General features: G+C 42.3%; 1 protein-coding gene across 2 annotated transcripts; it reads left to right on the forward strand.

The window, feature by feature from the left end:
- The first annotated feature begins 1,793 nt into the window (after nucleotides 1–1,793).
- syt10 (synaptotagmin X) lies at nucleotides 1,794–10,893 on the forward strand. Of its 2 annotated transcripts, none has more exons than XM_061069254.1 (7): nucleotides 1,794–1,956; nucleotides 2,617–3,010; nucleotides 5,245–5,806; nucleotides 6,899–7,019; nucleotides 7,298–7,469; nucleotides 7,804–7,933; nucleotides 10,822–10,893. In XM_061069254.1, exons 1-7 carry the CDS (start codon nucleotides 1,809–1,811, stop codon nucleotides 10,891–10,893), a joined length of 1,599 nt encoding a protein of 532 aa, XP_060925237.1. In that variant the 5' UTR covers nucleotides 1,794–1,808. The 2 variants fall into 2 exon arrangements, with proteins under 2 accessions (XP_060925237.1, XP_060925243.1); XM_061069260.1 differs by having other exon boundaries at nucleotides 1,794–1,941.
- Nucleotides 10,894–20,232: the final 9,339 nt, after the last annotated feature.

A 20,232-nucleotide genomic window follows, 5' to 3' on the forward strand; every position in this document is an offset into this window, starting at 1 on the left:
CAGCTCGCAAATGCTCTGCAGTTTGTTCAATAACAAAACAGAGAGCACTCTCAATAGAGCACTAACCTCCGTCAAGGACCGATCTCTCCACCAAATTTGATGGAAATTGGTTTTGCACTTTTTGTGTAGTCCTGCTAAAAAAGTCAATTAAACAAACGAGACACGGCTGAAAGCCTATAACCTCCTCGGTGGCGATTATAATCATGTATTGCCGTCGTATTTATAACATGGCTGTGTTTGGATTGTTTATTTTGTCCTGGTATGACTCATTTCCCTTCTTTGGTCATTTTTCCTGCAGGACAAATGCTGTCTAGAAACCAAGAGTCCATAAGTCTGACTCACCCTCTACACACCTTCACTGCAGCTGTTGTTCTTCTCTCTTTCTCCCCCCCAACACAATTTCCAGTTTCCCTCGGCTGTGGCTGTGTGCCCCCCTGCTGGCACGAACAGAGCATAATGGAAATCTGCTGTGAAAAGGAGCTGCAGAAGGACAGGGCTCCTGCAGCGGAGGCAACACAGTCGTTGCCTTTGTTGCATCAGTGATGGAAAATCCTTGAACACAGTTTTTCCATAATGGAATGAATTTTTGTTCCTGTAAAAAGGCTTTTAATGTTCAGATCCTTGTGTCCTGCAGCTGGTGTTAAAGAAGCGTCACCTTTTAAATGTGTCGTGGAGATGCTTCCTTCCGAAGTCAGTTAGATGGAGGGTTTTTTCTGCTCTCCAACACATTAGAAAAAACGTAGGAGAGGAAGATCACTTACTGCTGAGAGACTGACTGACAAGTCAACAGATGCTGAGTTTAGGGAAACTGGGAAACTATGAAACAACGTTTAAATTCACACATTAGATCCACATTAATATTTGGACGATGTAGATGATATAAATTTGACTTTTTAAAATCAAGACCCATGAATAATCATCTGTAAAATCAATGAAGATGTTGAAAGATGCTTGATCTCAAGATGTGAAAGAAGTGGACAAAATAAACAACCACATTTACTGGGTTGTTTTCTGACTCATCAAATAAATCAGATAAAGAATATTCAACAGGCATGTCCACCTTTTTAAATGGATTGTGCAAATATTAATGTAACTGTGTGAGCAAACACTACATCTGTATTGAGGTAATGATGTATTTTGATGTAGCTAAATAGCGGATACACAAGTGTAGACGATAAATACTACATAAAATACATAGAAATGTACAAATATACAAATACATTCCCTCTTAACTCCAATAGAGGGAATGTATATGTATATTTGTACATTTCTATGTATTTTATGGAGTATTTATCCATTAAATACATAGTAAATAAATACGTATACATGTATTTGTATATTTGTACATTTCTATGTATTTTATAGATAAATACTCCATAAAATACATAGAAATGTACAAATATACAAATACATTCCCTCCATTGGAGTTTACAATTTGCTGGTGGGGTTAAATCCAACTCCATCTGCTTTACAGGGGGGGGATATAAACGTGCAGGATTGTTGTATTCACTGTCTACGGGGACAAACCCTGTTGGGGGGAGGAGTGGAGTCGATAACCCAGCGTGTGTTGGACTAAAGGCGGGGACACAGACAGGTCGTCGCTCCCTCTCGGTAGGGGGGAGGACCACTGTACTCATAACTAATGTAATCCCGTTACACTGGGTTGTGTTGTCCACTCGCTGCTGCGCGCTGCGCACACTGGAGATGGATCAGGACGCACAGGCTGCACCGCGCGGCGCGTAACCGGAGCCCAGATGAACCAGCGTCCCCCCGGCTCCTCCGGCGTGCAATGGCTTAACAGGAGAGACATGAGTGTCCGGCCGGAGGACAGCATCTCCCTGTGCCAGAGGGCTCTGCAGATCGTCACGGAGCTTTGTCTCACGGGCCACGTCGACCGGGAGAAATGCTCGGATATATTCCCCCTGGAGAGCAACATACCAGGTACAGGACACGCAGGTAAATGGAAAAGTCTCTTTTTTAAAAAAAAAATCGATTTCCCTTCAGTTCCACACTTTGTTGAAATTAAGAGGTTGAGCAGTTGGATAAATCTTCACTTTACCTCTCGCCTGTTAAAACTTTGCTTTTGCGTAACGTGTCTTTACACGGTGAAGTGTCTTTCTTCTTCTTCTTCTACCTGTTGCGCATCTTGCTGCAGCTCAGGCTGATGGAGCAGCAACAGGTGGATGATAAGCAGAGGTGGATGTCTCACTGAAAACAAATTAACCACGTCTTCCTCTAGTTTCTTCTCTTTGCAATATGAGTTCTTGCATTAACCTTACATATTATAAACTCTCTGTCTAAATATGAGAGAGAAGAGGAGACGTCAGGAGCAGATGGAAACACCAAATTTGTTTCTGTCTCTTCAGGCATGAACATGTGTTTCTCTTTAATGCTGTCGGTTCCTCTACTGTGGTTTTAAATGACTTTACATTGTCCTGCTTTGTCAAACAGGTGCACATGCTGCCCCCCTCTTTCTTACAGCTTACTTTCTCTCCTGTTTTCTCTTTCTCCCTTGCATGTTTGTCCGTCATATTTTGTCCCTCGCTTGCCTCTCCTGTCCCTTTCTTTGTGTCCTTCTCTGTCCTCCTCTACTGGTCTCCCCATGGTTATGTGTAGACATCTCTATTAGTCTGCTTGCTGTGGTCGTAGGTTTCTGTGGCCTCGCCCTGTTGGTAGTCTCTCTCTTTGTCTTTTGGAAGCTGTGCTGGCCCATCTGGAGGAGCAAAGCTCTGTCAGCCCATGCTGAGAATGGTCTCCACGTGGGCTTCCCCGAGGCGCCTCCACCCAACCCACCGCCAATCACAGAGTGCAAAGCGCCAGAGGTGGAGAAGAAGCGCCCGCCAGAGGTGAAGGTGGGGGGACGGAGCACAGTCAAGCTCCTGGAGGCGGCCATGAAGATCAGCCAGACGTCCCCGGACATCCCTGCCGAGGTGCAGACGGCCCTGAGGGAGAAGCTCACCCAGCAAGCTAAGATCCAGAGGCAGACCACAGAGCCCACCTCCTCCTCCAGGTACCTGACCCCCTGCACACCCACTCCACTGAGCCTATTCATCCGATCACAATCGCAGTGTAATGACAGCAATTTTGAATCCACTTCAGTTTGTTCTCCTGACCCCTACGATACAAAACTGATGCCTACACGAATAAAACAGAACTCCTGGCAGTTGCTGACATTGTGTCCGCAGCCCTGGAGGTGGTCTGGCACGTGTCACGTGGAGCATCACAAACTGGCCGGCGACCTTCAAACGCTGTTGTCCACGCCAAATCGTTTCTTTCACTACGTCTGACTGGGAAAAAAACACCACCCCAAGTATAGGCTCGTCAACTGGGGGCCGTGGCACAACTCTCTGCTTCGGTTTGAAACCTGTAATCACAAGTCACGCTGCCATGGTAACAACGGGAAGCAACCACAGTGATTAAACAATCAGCTCTCGCTTCTCTTTGTTTTCTAGAGCAGTGATTAAAGGGGAACGTCCATAATAAGCAGTGCTGTGGGGTGGGAGCTGTCAGCGGTGGAAGGTCGGTTTCTGGTGACACGCGCCACGCAGCTGGGCTCGGTTTCTCAGAAGAAGAAAAAGAAACCGTTATAGCTTTGGTTCGTCGTTGGGCTTGTTAATTAAATTATATCGAGTCCAAGGTTGTGGTGAGTAACACGCCCACCAGGGAAACAGAGAGGCCAGGTGAAAGATTACAGCGCCTGCTAGTCTCTCAGTCCTTCCACCCGCTCTTCTGACAGGGAGTCCTGATTTTCAACGTTAAGGGTCAATCTAAGTTCAAGAGGAATGCACCTTAAAACATCTTAAAACCTAATGAAACTACAACAAAGAGGGTAGATGTTCTTAACCAGTTTTCTCCAGATCCTCACTTTTAAGCGTGTATTGATGGTTTAATAGAAATGCTCTTCAATGACAGGGCTGTTAACTGAGGGACGATCGATCAGTTTGTGCACAAAAGCTAAGAAAAGGGTGAAACATGTATTTTCCTAAAGCCCAGTATAAACACCTAGTGTTTTATTTGGATAAACAACAGTCCACAGCTCATAAATAATAGATTTTTACTTCATTGTAAGATGAAGACAAATAGCTAATCTTAGCTATTGAATAATGCAGATGGCTGTGGAATAAAAGACAGTCCCCACAGTCGTCTGCATTGGTCAATACTTAATTTTTGAGGCTCTAAGACCAGTTGGATGAGCCACAGTCTTCTACCCCATGTTAAGACATCTGTGATGTGAGGGGATGGATCTACCAAACATTTGGATACATATGAATATATATACTTTAAAGCTGGCAACTCAAACCACGAGGAGCAGCAGAGCAAATAGCTGCAGCCAATCTGATCAGCTACTGAGTTTTTTCAGTATGTTTTTAGGTGCATTTCAATCAAATTTCGATATTTTGTTATGTGACAATATTTGTGTCTAGACTCAAATTTGCAGCTGTTCTTTCGCTACCGTATCATTTGTGCCTCAGCTGTCAGATCGCTGTGATTGTCTAACCGTCGGACGGGGAGGAGGGCCAGTTGCTAGGTGACAACATTGGCAAGGCAAACACAACGGTGGTTTTCCCCTCAACAGATGTAAACCTCAGGAATTTGCAGCATTCGTGGGGTAATTGTTTTTAATAAGAGCTTCAAATCTAAATGCTGAATTTTTCCTTTTTTTCAGAGGTGACAAAAAAGGATGAAACCTTTCTATTCGACCACATTTGGTTTTGTTATGTCGTTTTCTCCAGGAGGAGAAACAGCAGTAGGTTGAATCTTCTGTGTAGTCTGGATTTTAAGAATAATAACCTTCGTTACCAAGCTCACAGAATCATCCTGTGTTTGTCCAGGTCATTGTTGGCATTTAAAACACGTCAACATGCATTAAGCACATTGAAGGATACGTCTCAAAGAGTCATTACTGGTACATGTCTTGGCAGTGATCCATAGAGGGCGCAACAGCCGCCTGAGCCCTCTGGTTATGTGGAACTAGATTATCTGAGCATCCGCTGGTTGTTCTAATCTAGCTTTCTGTGCTTCTTCCCTGAAAAACCAAAACAAACTACCAGGAACCATATGTGAGCTCCTCCTCCAGACGGCAATATGTCAAAACAAGTTCCATAAGCTCCACATTATTATGCATCATGCTTTTTCAGATGTACCCTCTACTGACAAACCATTAGCACCCATCATAACAAAGCCACTCATGCGTGACACTGACACTTGAGACATTTACCAGATGCCCTCTTCCCTTCTCAACAGGCACAATTCATTCAGGCGCCACCTGCCTCGTCAGATGAATGTCACCAGCGTTGACTTCAGCATGGACGCCGCCCCTCTCCGCCAGTCCTCCACAGTGAGCATCGGAAGAATAAAACCTGAACTCTACAAGCAGAAGTCTGTGGACTCGGAAGGCGAGGCCAAGGAGCCCGTGGAGACGTGCGGGAAGCTGAGCTTCGCACTGCGCTACGACTACGAGGAGCAGGCGTTGGTGGTGAGGATCCTCAAGGCCTTGGAGCTGCCCGCCAAGGACTTCACGGGCACCTCCGACCCGTACGTGAAGATCTACCTGCTGCCGGAGAGGAAGAAGAAGTTCCAGACGCGCGTCCACCGCAAGAACCTGAACCCCATGTTCGACGAGACCTTCTGTTTCCCCGTGGTGTACGACGAGATCTGCAACCGCAAGCTGCACTTCAGCGTGTACGACTTTGACCGCTTCACCAGCCACGACATGATCGGCGAGGTGGTGGTGGACAACCTCTTTGAACTCTCGGATCTTTCCAGGGAGGCGGTGGTGTGGAAGGATATTCATGCAGCGACGACAGTGAGTTGGCGTTCACACTCGCACACTGCCAGATCCCCGCACACGAGGACACTGACGCCATGTAGCAAACTTCCCACAAATCCCCAGTGAAGCGGCACTTGTACTGATTCTGAAAAGGTCTTAACATGAAGTATATTTCTGAATCACTCCTAAGAGCCCGAAATTCGTCAACAGTTAGAAGAAGTGGCAGGTGGAGCACGCTGCATAATTCAACGGCTGTGGGAAATGCGTTTCAGCAGCCAAACTCCCACACGCGTTCTTCCAAAAACTGCTGGTTACTCTCCACGTAAATATAGCAAATGAGAGTAAAAATACCAAATCGTGAGAAATCTCCAAAGTAGCTAAACAAACAAGGCTTTACAGTGTCATCATGTAAACCCCAGTGTCATATGTAACACACTAGCCCACACAAACACATTTCACTCCTACATAAACACTGAAACACGAGCCTCTGCTTTCATTAAGATTCATATCAGAAAGATAAACAGGGAGTCTTTGTTTTCACATTGACTCCTGTAAGATAAATTAACACAACTATCTTTTCAGTTCAAAAACTCACCAGATATGAATCTTTATTTCCCTAATTAAGCTCGATTGTATCATCTATTGGTTTTGAATGAATTGCTGAAATGTTAATTTACAATAACACATTTTAGTTTTTGACTGAATCAATGGCATTTACCTGTTTATCTGATTAAGAAGCTGCTACAGTTTGCACACAGACTCACAAGAGTTTAAGTTATTAATACAAACTGGACATACATAGTACAGGTGAGAGTTGCATTGAATTGGGATGTTGTTGCAGATCCACCTGTGTCTTTCTACTATGAACTGTGAAAATGTGAAATTTCAATGTAGATTGATGGGGAAATAATCTATTTTAGACTTATCGTAGTCATACAAGTTACAATACAGACAACTGGTTCGTGTTATCACAGGAGATGAATGTTTCTCCACATAAATCACAAACAGCAATAACTTGAATTATAATTAGTTTTCTTAACATTGGTTTGGCAGTTTTAATCACAATGCGGTCAAATCATTTAAAAATGTACAAAATGCATTCAATTGAGTTAATTTCTTCTTCCTCAGGAGAGTGTGGACCTCGGAGAGATCATGTACTCGCTGTGCTACCTCCCCACAGCGGGGAGAATGACCCTGACAGTCATCAAATGCAGAAACCTCAAAGCCATGGACATCACAGGCTCTTCAGGTAACCCCGACAGCGGATCAAATGTGGCTCGCTTCAAACGCTCAAACTGAGCCATAACTCAGACTTAGTTGAAAACAGACAGCGGGTGTCCACTTAGAATGGAAATGGGGGAGAAGAGGTACAGGGAGGCCACTGGGAACAAGTGTGAGTGTGAGAGAAGTGAGATAAGAGCACAAGCTTCACTTGAAAGTTTTCTGACATTCAACTTACCCCTGAACATTTAGTTCTTTATTAAATCCTCCCATTTAACGGCAATATCAACAACCTGTGTCTCTCAGATCCGTATGTCAAGGTGTATCTGATCTGCGACGGACGGAGGTTGAAGAAGCGGAAAACAACGACTAAGAAGAGCACGCTGAACCCCGTGTACAACGAGGCGATCATCTTCGACATCCCCCCCGAGAACGTGGAACAAGTCAGCTTGTCCATCATGGTGATGGATTACGATCGGTGAGTCCAAGCTGGGAACTATTCGCTGGAGGTCATTTTTAAGGACATGATTACCAAAGAAAAAAAGCTTTTAAACACATTTAATTAGCTTTCTTTTATAAGAGTGGGAAATTGAGGTCAGTTAGTTCTTTCTCCCGGTTCAGACTCGACCTTGACAAGCCTCCAGCTACATTTCAAGACTTTTTCTTTTCATCTAAAAACCCAGTGAATTACACATTTATTTAATCAGCACAGTCATTATGTGTCTGAATCTGTATCCGGACTACAGGACACATAACTATGTGCATCTTAATCCGTGCTAATGTGTGTGGGTGTGTGTTTTTGCTGCTAACAGGGTTGGACACAATGAGGTGATCGGGGTGTGTCGCGCCGGCCCGGACGCCGAGGGCCTTGGACGGGATCACTGGAACGAAATGTTGGCGTATCCACGGAAGCCCATCACCCACTGGCACGCGCTGGGAGAGGTACGGTGATGTTGTCGTCCTCCATCCCTTCACTCTGTCTCCCCCCGCCCACACACAGTCTCAAAGAACTCATATTTACAGAGCTTTCTAGGAGCTCCTGAATGTGACAAAGAAACAAATCAGATCATCCCACGTTTGAAATTTGAGCATTGCCGCTGAACTACACTTTTCCTTTTCTACTCTGAGAGCATTGTGGATAGTTAAGGTCCTTTAAGTTAAACATCTGGCCTCTAAATTATCTCCTGTACTTATTATTATCTATTCTGGATTCAATATACACTGCTTAAAAAAATTAAAGAAACACTTTTTTATCAGGGTATGGCATGAATTCAATTGCACTTTTTTGATAATTATCTGGTCAGTTAAGTAGCAGAGGGGGTTGTTAATCAGTTTCAGCTGCATTGGTGTTGATGGAATTAACAACAGGTGCACTAGAGGGGCAACAATGAGACGACTCCCAAAATAGGAGTGGTTTTGCATGTGGAGGCCATTTCAAGTTTCTCCCTCTTGATTACTTCGACTGGTTTTCCATTAGTGTTGGCTTTAGCTAGAGTCATTATCTCTACTGGGAGCATGAGGCGATTTCCTAACCCTACAGAAGTTGCACAGATTGTCCAACTCCTCCAGGACGGCACATCCATGCGTGCCGTTGCAAGGAGATTTGATGTGTCTCCCAGCATAATCTCCAGAACATGGAGGAGATTCCAGGAGACAGGCAGTTACTCTAGGAGAGCTGGACAGGGCCGTAGAAGGTCCCCAACCCATCAGCAGGACCGATATCTGCTGCTTTGTGCAAGGAGGAACAGGTTGAGCACTGCCCAAGCTCTACAGAATTACCCCCCAGCAGGCCACTGGTGTGAATATCTCTGCCCAAACAGTCAGAAACAGACTTCATGAGGGTGGCCTCAGGGCGTGACGTCCTGTAGTGTGCCCTGTGCTCACTGCCCAGCACCGTGGAGCTCGAACACCAGAATTGGCATGTCCGCCACTGGCGCCCTGTGCTTTTCACAGATGAGAGCAGGTTCACCCTGAGCACCTGTGATAGACGTGAAAGGGTCTGGAGAAGCCAAGGAGAACGCTATGCTGCCTGCAACATCGTTCAGCATGACCGGTTTGGGGGTGGGTCAGTGATGGTCTGGGGAGGCATATCCATGGAGGGAAGCACAGACCTCAACAGGCTAGAGAACGGCAGTCTTACTGCCATTAGGTATCGGGATGAAATCCTTGAACCCATGGTCAGACCCTACGCTGGTGCAGTAGGTCCTGGGTTCCTCCTGATGCACGATAATGCCCGGCCTCATGTGGCAAGGGTATGCAGGCAGTACCTGGAGGATGAAGAAATTGATGCAATTGAATGGCCCTCACGATCACCTGACCTAAACCCGATAGAACACCTCTGGGACATTATGTTTCGGTCCATCAGACGCCGCCAGGTTGCTCCTCAGACTTTACAGGAGCTCACTGATGCCCTTAGACAGATCTGGGAGGACATCCCACAAGACACCATCCGTTGTCTCATTAGGAGCATGCCGCGACGTTGTCAAGCATTCATACAAGCACGTGGGGGCCACACAAGAGATTGAGAAGCATTTTGAGTTGCAAAAATTGAATTTTGGCAAAATGGACAAGCCTGCCACATCACTTTTTCACTATGATTTTCGGGGTGTCTATAAAATTGAGCCCTCTGTAGGCTGAAAACTTTTATTTCCATCAAAGATGTGGCATCCTTTTGTTCCTAAGACATTAAACTGTCTATATCAGTATAAATATCCAACATAATTTTTTTTCACAATGAGATCTGATGTGTTTTCAAAGTGTCCCTTTAATATTTTTGAGCAGTGTATATCCTACACAACACCAGAGTCAAAACTATGCATTTAGATTCATGAAATCACGTTTTTTTTTGGTCAATTCGCTTTTGTTTTAAAAAGAAAATTCAGGTACGTACCAATATAGAAATATTTTAAAAGACTGAACCCATGATTTCATGATTTAGAGTGGTAAGTCCAGTGCTCATAGAGAAGTGACCAGCTTTGCAAACTTCTTACAATATTTAAAAAACCTGACACTTAGATGTAATGAAAATATCATTAGCAAACAAAATACCATGTGCAAAGAAAGTCAATTTCACTTTTATATCATTTGACAGAGGCAGGTTTTTTTCACGTCGTTCACAGTAATTTCACATTTTACATGCTATCCATGTTTTTTCCTCTTTTGCCGAACCTGCCCCCCCCCCCCCCCCACCTGACGAATAGGAAAACACAGGTGATTACTCATCTTCAGTAGTAAAACGTCTTTATGTAAGAAACTGTGATCATAGGCAAAACTAAGTGGAAACGATGGACCACATGCTGTGAGCGGTGGCAGAAAGGTAAAGAGCCAGAGAAGGAGATGGCTGCACGCCTCAGTTTGGGATCACATGCCTGAACTCAAGTCTAAGTCAAACTTATTTCCAACCTGCATACAGGGCAAAATAAAAGTATGATTCCTACTAGAGTCTTAGGAAACTTTTTTGAATACATATATCGTCCGATAGATCCGATTGTTCTGTATTGTTCGGGCTCTAATTCCTACTTCGACCATACGGGGACAATCCTGACATACGTGGACATGATTCGAGAGTAACTGACAAAGGAAATGCTTGTGCTGTACAGACCCTGTTTAAGCTTGTGCTTCTTTCCAGAGGGAGTCTCATATTAAACCTGCATCTGGCTCCCTCGGCCGTAATCTGCTCATGCGATCTGACATCACTGGGCTGAAACGATCTGTTTGCCCATGATCACAGTGCGTCCTCGGCACAAGAGAAATACCTGTTCAGTATCCAAACCGTGATATTTAATGGCTCCATCAAACTTGAATGTGTTATGTGACATTTTACCTTGCAGTGGCCCGGAAAAGCAGCAAGCTTTGAGAGTCAAGCTTCGTGTCCGTCCCCCAAACCGCCGCCCACGCCCTGATGACCACAGGTAGAGTGATAACAGGACTGTGAGAGAGAACAGACGTTTGCTTAGAGCTGCTGCGAAGCTGTGTTGCCTATTTGTGAATCCATTTCAACAAGGTTGTGATGAAACTGTGTGTATTCACTCATTCAAGCTGCAGCTCTTGAAGGGCTCCACAGAGCCGGCTATGCACAGCACCAACTGTCACTCAACTCAAGACTTTGTTTTTCCAACGGCTGCAGTGAAGTTTTGTTTTGCGGACCACATGAATAGTAGACTTCGCTGCGAGATGTCCTAGGCGATTCACCTCCAGCTATTCAATCAGTATTTCTGGCCCTGGAGTGAGTTATAGAGCTGGAGTGAAATCGCGTTTTACTTTGAAATGGCACAAGGTCCAAAGGGCTACTCTGCTCAGTGCCATCAAAGCGTTTACTTGATAGAGAAATAGTCTTTAAATCCAGCGAGGCCTGATCTAGTTTTCAGGTAATCAATCGTCTACAAGTTCTGGTTAAATTTCCCAGTCACATCTGTCGGAGATGTGTGAAACTGGCCATTAACCGGCCAGTCAACAGGACTCTTGAATCTAGAGAAGCAGAAACATGTAGCAGACATTTGTACAGATAGAGGAAGAGCAACTAGATTCAAGATGTGTTTGAAATATAAAGTGAAGTTGTTTCCAAAAACCGGGAAAACCTGATTTTAGATTACACTCTCATATTTATTTTTGTATTCACCAGATAGATATCAGAATATAATAAGAAGTAGCACGTAGAAATTATTTAATCATCCTCTCATACTATAGGTGTATTTGAATATTAGTTTCTACTTCAAAAATTTGTTCTAAAAAGATAGAATACATGTTAAATACATTTAACATCAATGTTTAAATATATGAGGAACACAGTATCCAGAACTTTACAGTCATCAACTCATTCTTCATATTCATTCAACACACAGATCCGTCCTCATCCGTCCTCATCCCAAAAACAGTTTCTTGTGCAGTGTTAAAAGTGAAACACAGAGTTTTAAAATGTGAACAAAAAATGGAACTAAGCAGGTACAGTAAACTGGGTTCATGTCACATACTGGTGGTGTTATTATATTATATAATTTATGCAGCAATCAAGTGCACATTAAAGGCCCAGAACAATGTTGTGATTTTAAACTGCGAGCAAAAAAGTGACACGCCTGCTTTTCTTTGTTTGTTATTATAATTAAGAGAATAAAAGTAAATTAGATTAGATTAGTTCGAATACAAGATATGAGAAAAAAAGTTACTGCACATTGCAAAAAACACAAATAGAGGGCTTCAAATTATTATTATTATTAATTAAGATAAAAAATACTTAGCATAGTGTGTGATTGTTGCTTTTATTTATTGACCATGTGGTTTTATTTGTGTAAAATCAATTCACGGCACAAAGATGAACATATGTGAGTGAGTGAGTGATTTCACTTCAATCAATTAAAGAAATGTGGCAGAAAAAAAAAAGCCAAACTTTATTGTACAGCTTTTTTCTTCACCTGTTACAAATTCAGGGAATTGCTAATCCATGGGAACAAAAAAAAGAAACATACACATGTACTCTTAAATATTCTGTTGATGTTTTTTACATGAAGCCATATGAAATTAAGCTCAGTGCATCTGACTCAGCTTCTCCTTTTGTGAGTAATAAAAACCCAACATAGCAAATAGAAAGAAAAAGGCTATGTACTGTTATCGAACTTGCACACGTGCTGATGCATCTTTCCCTGTGCCGCCCTTGATATTGAATATTTCTACGTGTAGCATGTTGTTCATCACTTACTGAAGGGAAATGGACGTGACATTTCAAACTTGTGTGTGTTTACATTTGTACATATATACAGTATATTTATCAATTGACCTGATTATATATATATTTAAAAAAGAAGTTGTTGTTAAAATGATCAAAAGAAATGAAGAGACATCACAGCGTCTCTCTATTGTTTGGTGTTAATTTGAACAGCGCAGACTTGTAATCGAGTGACATTTATACACGTTCCGTAATAGTTGTGAATAATTAGTCCAACTGGGAACCCAGTGACGCCGACTCTTACCTTAACCAGTAACTTCATGTTCAGAGCAGTGTAGAGCTTTGATTGCTGTGATCGTTTGCATATTGAGTGAATCTACGATACATTGGGCGAGAACAACTGCACCCCCCACTGTCATGACGTGTACAGTTTGTGATAACTTTTGTAAAGATTTAAAGTAAACATTTGGGATATCATTTATTGTATCTGTTTCATATGTATTTTAACAAAATAAATCAATAAAAAATCAAGAGTTATAACATATCCGTTTGTGTGTCGTTGAATGAAATGGCTAAAGCTAAATCTAACATCTGCTCTCTGGGTTTATATATAAGCTGTGTCTCAATTCAGGGGCTGCAGAACCCGAAACGAGACGGTCGGGTCGACAGAGTCTCGCCGGGATCTGCGCCACCATAAGCTCATCCGGCCCTTATTGCTGTTGCCTAGAAACAGAGCGGACGTTTAATACGACGATAGAGTTTTACTGCCCCCCCCCCCCCCCCTTTGTTTACTGCTCTGTTAGCTGTGTCCAGTCAAGTTTAACCTCGGTGCCGAAGCACTGGACATCTCGTGGACAGCCCAGACGTGACACTATAAAGCAATCGCTCCCTGAATTCAGACCCAGCTATTGGCTGATTGTCGCTTCTATAGACTTCTACTTCTTCACGCTATCCAGAAACAAAGACAGAATATTTTGGGATTTGAACTTTACCATCTTACCCAGATGACTGGAGTCTGTTCTCGTTCAGAAACCATCTTAAAGAACCTTTTATCTGACAAGTGCATTCACTTAGGTTTGGTTCACGTCCCATCCACTAACAAGGAGGAGGAGGAGTTTCTGACCTTTACTATACCTACACTTTTCAAGAGCTGTCATGTCTATGGTATTATCTTCTTCACACACACACACACACACACACACACACACAGTCTATTTAATTATGGTTCTGTCACACATCGTAGTTTTTAATGCTTCGCTCCTCTTGTAAGTGTTTTTTTTTCAACTCGCTGTCAAGACAACAACAAGAATAACTTTTCTCTTTCTCCCTCTAAGTGGAGAGCAAGAAGTGTGTTGTGTGCATTTAAAGTGGCATAATTACTCTGAATAATACAACAGAGTGCCGAACAGCGTGAGAGAACTGTTCTTATTTGTGCTTTCCACAATTACAAGTGTATTTGTGAAGCGAAATTTCGAGAGCAAGTGCTTTTTTTAAGATATCAAAGGCACCGGATTGTCAAAGCAATGTCAGACAATATGAAGAAGAGGCAGTTAGACAGAAGGGTTACATTTAATTAGCTAAATCCATATTCTCCTGTGGATCTGCACCAAATTGCATTCTCATCAAGATCCATGAATTAATCTCTGGGAAATTAAAAAATAAAAGGTCGCAATGTTTGAGAAAGCAATAAAAAATTGGACACCTCAAACTTTGAGGCGTCAGGAGGTTTTCTTCACAAATCAGAAATGTGTTTTGTCCTCAAACTCTTCTACTGAATCATTAACCAGCAGCAGACAGGAGGCCAGTGTAAAGATGTGAGCAGCTTTTCCCTTTGATATTCCCTACAATTACTGCAACACAGCTGAACTGCTTGTTTTTCTACAAATACGTCTTTGTCTGTAAGGGTTGTGGGCAAAACACTGCAAATAATACCACTCGACTGAGGGACTCAAGGCCCCAGTTTTGTGCTTTCAGGACCGTTAAGTAAAAAATAAAGAGCTTCTCTGATTGATTCTTCCTTGTGTCTCCTCCGCCTGCACACGATTGATGGTGAAACATGAAAAGCACATTTTGATCTCTCGGCGAAGCGCGAACCGCAAAACAACTTCCTTTTGATCCACGATATTGCCCAGAAACACAAAAGGTCGGGGTGTTGCGTTGGTCTCCTTGGCAATAGAAGCTGCCCACTCTCTGAACGCTAAACCTATATTTAGAGTGGAGTCCTATCTGTAGTTAGCCCCGACTAATAGCTCGGCGTGGTGATACGTGTAATTAAAGCTTAGTCATTTCCTGAATGTTTATTTGCGCCGGATGTTTAACGCCGCAGCTCCTTGGAGATTGGACTGACCTCGTGGTGCACGTCAACAATGCACCTGCGAGATCAGTCATTATTTGGGGCTAATTAAACATCCCATTTTCAAACTGTCATCGCAAAAGACGGGAGCTTCTTTCAATGTCTTTCAATATTCTCTTTTTTACAATCGAATTATTCCTTTCAAATTTTAATAACTTTAATTATTCAGCACTGGTTTATCAAAGATGTTAAAGAACTAGATGTATCGTTTGAGATGCGCCTTTCAGAGACAGATCAGAGTTTATGTTTGACAATATGCGTTGATATGAAAACTTGTATTTTACACGATTAACAATGCACAGAAGATGTTTACATCTCATTTTTACGTAATAATAAAGTCGTAGTTTCTCAAGAAACAATGAGATTGGTAATTTTGGATGAGGGAGTGGAATACGAGCATTGCTTCCCCTCGCGGCCTATTTGTTTATTTTTTCTCGTAATATTACGACTTTATTCGGAAATATGACAACTTTATACTGATCTTACTACAACATTACACTTTGTTATTCTCCATATGGCTCTAATAACATCACAAGGATACAGATATTGGCTGATATATAAAAAAAAACATTCTGGTCAGGCTCTAACAAAAACTTACTTTTCCTCATTTTTTAATCAAAAATATGTCATTCTTTTCACATCATCTCCTATAATAGAATCAACAGAAAATCCTATTCTATCAAACCAGGGTTGTACCGCACCATGACACTTCACAGATGGAGATATTGCTGTGTATGAGCAGATTTGCTTTAGTGTAGCTGGGTTTTCCACGGCTCATTGGATGCAGAGGGTCAGAGGTCAGATCATTAACGGCAAGGTAGCTGGGGGGGGCTGCTTCCATTCCCAGAACAATTACAGTTAAAGGGGTAAGTGGAGGGACAGTTATGTAATAGTCGCCGCCCATTATAGCCTAACGGTAGCATTTATGGCCTTGAGTGTCGCTGTTATAAAAATTCACGGCCCTCTGGCATGTGGTCATGCTTAGAGAGCAACTGGTCGGCGCTGGGTTATGTAAATCAGATATCAAAAATATGTTGTGTAAGATTTCGAGCCAGTTTAATATGATTATTCTGTCGTATCCGATAAGAGTCCAGCACAGACATAGAAGACATGAATACAAAGCACAGACACACGTTCTTTCTTATAATGTGAATGTGAATGTGAATGTGAACCCGTCTGTCGCCCTGGAACATCTGTTCAGAGTCGTCTTGTGTTATCCTAATGATTCCTCCCGTCTGGCACAGGAACTCATCTACATCTCCACACTTGTCTGACATTAACGCTCCCCTCCTGTCTTGGAATGGAGGATAAGTAATGATGTAAAGATGGGGTTGAATTTGAATCACCACCAGTATCAGCTTCTTGTAAACACGTCGGGTTCAGACGAGCCTCTTGTATTTCAGCCTATTCGCGTTATGTCTTTGCCAAGAGAAAAGGTCGAGTTTTGATGTGCGCATTCCTGTAATCTACAAAGTGGCACACCCAGCGTGAATCTTATTAAATCAATTTTGAGTACAGCATGTTTTTTCGAACATTTCAAATACTAATAGAAGAAAAGCAGCGAATGTCTGTCAAGTGAACGGCAGGAACCAGGCGTCACCAGCAGGGAGGAGATGAGAGGTTGAGGAGCTGCTTTTTGAAGCATTAGACGGAGGCGACAGAGGGAAAACATATTGATGTAGGTGGCTATAAATAGATGTTTTACCCCATGGGTACGAGCACAGGAATCCTCTCTCATTACTTCTCCTTCCACTGATTTGCCCTGACAAAAGACGTCCAGTTCATGAATAACCATGACGGGGATTCACATTTAGAACCAGCTTAATTGTGAGAATTTCTTTTAATTTCGGCCTTTAGAATTTTCACTGAAGCAAATTAGGGAGGTGTCGTAATTATTCCGTTAAAAGAGTGAATCTAACTGAACAGATTGACACGGAGAGTTGTGACGTGGGATAAGTCGATGACTTCAGATCTCGTCATTCTTAACATTTTGTGAATATCTCCTGAAATACCAACGTGGAAATGCGGAGACTAATTATTTCAATTTTGTTTCTGAAAAATCCTATTTAGGCATGATCAGAATACTCCAATACCCACGAGCCTCCAGCGCCCCAACTTTACAGCTGTGGCCTAAACTCTTAAAGTCAGTTGCCTATTCATCCTGAATTTAAAAGTGAAGCAATTACAAATTTTAAGCTCGGAGATTAGATGTTTCCTTCCAAAATGCCTCTTAGGAGTCAAAGTTATCTTCTCCTCTGAAATTTCTGTGCTCAACAGGCCTGTGACGTGGATTTTAATCATAGAATCAGATGTTTCCTAACCAGGAGAGCTGCATATATAATAAAGTTTCTCTGTGGAGAGAAGGGCAGGAGATCTGCTGCTAAGCTCACGTTAATGATCTCCATAGTTTGGGCGATGACAGAGTAAATACCAATTACTTGTGGACATTTCCCGTCTCTGACTCACCTCCGGGGATATTTTGGTATGTGCTTTATTGACTATGGTCATTATACAGTGAAGATCAATGCTCTTTACATGAAGACTACTCCAGAGAGGGAGGGTCAACAAACCAAAATTCATGGGAGACATCGTTAGTACCTAGACCAAGAAGGTTAGGTTTTCATCAGAGTGTGGTAGTTAGTTAGTTAGTTAGTTAGTTAGTTAGTTAGTTAGTTAGTTAGTTAGTTAGTTAGTTAGCAGGATTATGAAAAAACTATTCTGTGAGGGGGTCTGACCTAAGGAGGAACCCATTAGAAGTTGGTTTGGATCCAGATCAGGATTTTACTTCTTACTCTTTTATATCAAGTCATATGTTACTTTCCTTTGCCATGATTGTAAAGCACTTTGGCTCAAATCCTGCTGTTTTTCATGTGCTACATAAATAAATCTGACGTGGTCATGGTTGAAGAAGGGGCCACAGAATTCACTGTAAACTTTCCTCTCCGGCAAGATGCGTTCGAGCTACTTTTAGACTGAAAAATCTCCACAATATAAACAATACACCAACACCTGACAGTCTGATAATAAAAATGTTTAAAGAAACATTAAAATTACGTGTTTTGATACAAATCTCTGTGCTTCACCATTCAAGTGTCCAGATTATAAGAAATTAATCCCAGTGAATGTTCTCACACAACCAGAGCTCAGGACTAAAATTCCTTTTAAGGTCTCAGAAGTTTTTCCTCCTGTGAGATCATCCAGCTCCACTTACCCTCTGACTCACACTGGTATTAAGCCCAGTTTCACAATTACTGGGAGAAAGCTAATTAAGACGCCACTTAAACTGGAGAAACCTTGGCTTCACTGCGGCTCCAACAGGTGTGAGCGGCAGCACCATCCTCAGTGCCGGCACCGTGGTGGGAGGACGTGGTAATAACCCGGTGGGAGGAGAAGGCTCCGCTGAGATCGGGCCACTCCAGGGTCTCGGCTGATTTACATGGCGAGCAGAGTGGAGGAGTCGACGTGAATCAGCCGACAGACAGAGGACGTGAGCTTGAATCTAAATACAGTCGTTTATCAGACGCGGCTCATTCTTTCCCAGGTGTGGAGACAAATAAATACACAAAGTTTTGTTTCAGGAGTTGTTGTCTGCACGTTTAGTCACAGTCTGATAATTGGACATCACATCACTATAAAATATCTATTATCGACATTTCTTAACAAGATTAGACCAATGCAGCTCTGCGAGGCTGAAAACTGGTTTGTAAGATGAAGAGTTTAAATTCAATTACATGTAAAAATGTAAATGGTTATTTAACACGCTAACAAGGCCAGATTATTTGTTATCACAAGAATAAACTGGATATTATTCAAGACTAGACCACATAGACAATGGCCACAAAACTGAAAACTAGATCCATTGATTGTTCATTCGATGTTAAATATTTAAAGTTTACAATTTGACTATGGCTGTTGACTGAGGCTGATTGTCAATAGCTCTGTGAGTGGTGATTTGTAACAATCACATTTACTTCATGACTGTATTTAGGTACGTTTTTCATATATGAGCAAATATCTGTTCCTTCTACATATTCAGATTGTTTTTTATAGATTTAAAGTAATCATTAACAAGCGGGGAACTGGTCGACAGATCCAATTAGAGTAGGCAGGTTATAGGTCACCGCTAATACTTTTTAAACTTTGGGCCGCTTTGGAAGACAAACCGATTTTTGGAATCATTGGATCTAGAAATCAATATTACATTATCACAGGTCCACAGCTGGAATAGAATCTCTTGAGATTTGTAAGCTTTTATACGGCGAAACCATGAAAGAGGCACATTTGTTATTTCAGGCTTTCAGCTTTAGAAAAACACCTCGAAATGCTTTTGCCAAACTGAACCCTCACAAATTGCTGCACTTTTTTATACACTTGGAAACATGGTTCCGGCAACTAAAACCATTTTAAGTCAACACTGCCATTTAATGTGAGTTCATTTAAATATCAGATGCTCGTCCTTTCGCAGACACGATCCTAAAACTTTGTCCCTTACAGCTCGATACATCACGTCCTGGACGCACGTCTCGACCCACACAGTGTGTCTCACTCATCGTCTGACGCCTGCACTAACAGCAGTCAGCAGATGTGTGATGCAACACAATTGTATTTGATGCGTCTGTCCATGAATGAACAGGCTGAACTCACACTCCACTGGTGAGTCATGGTTTGGATTTGTGTCCTTACAGTGTGTCTGTGGGCGCCGCCGCTAGGAGAAAGTTAGTGGGTTGTATTTATAGATGTATGACGACACAGGAACAACACACACACACACACACACACGATGACTCACTCAATATACAGAAGTGTAGCATCCTACGGTCCAATACATCTGCATTTCCAACACATCAAGTGGGTATGAGATCTTTTAATAAGCACAAACAGGAACACGTTCTGAAAGGACATCGGCTCTCTTCAGTAATTCCTCTTGTGTTAAGAGTTTATTAAGGCATTAGTGTCTAGTCTAAGAGAGGATGTGCACTTCAACATCTATTAGAGTATGAAGCTTTAATAGCACTTATTCACACAATGAAATATCATCAGGAAAGACTTTGATGCCAAAAAAGAAAAAGCTTACTTTTCAAATTCAGGGAATTGAATAAGGTTTTTTTTCTTCCACAGATTCCAAATGTTTTACTCCCCAGCATCAGGATAGGCCCCAAGAAAACTCTAATATATAAATATCATATATTATCAACTATAATTGTTTCTATTTTAACAGTTGTGGCAAGT

This window comes from Limanda limanda, chromosome 1 (assembly GCF_963576545.1).
Source record: "Limanda limanda chromosome 1, fLimLim1.1, whole genome shotgun sequence".
NCBI classification, from domain to species: Eukaryota; Metazoa; Chordata; class Actinopteri; order Pleuronectiformes; family Pleuronectidae; genus Limanda; species Limanda limanda.

Coding starts and splice junctions, on each gene's coding strand:
- syt10 (XM_061069254.1), top strand. CDS start 1,809: ATGAGTGTCCGGCCGGAGGACAGCATCTCCCTGTGCCAGAGGGCTCTG. Junction 7,020..7,297: donor GGACATCACAGGCTCTTCAG/GTAACCCCGACA, acceptor TGTGTCTCTCAG/ATCCGTATGTCAAGGTGTAT. Junction 7,470..7,803: donor ATGGTGATGGATTACGATCG/GTGAGTCCAAGC, acceptor TGCTGCTAACAG/GGTTGGACACAATGAGGTGA.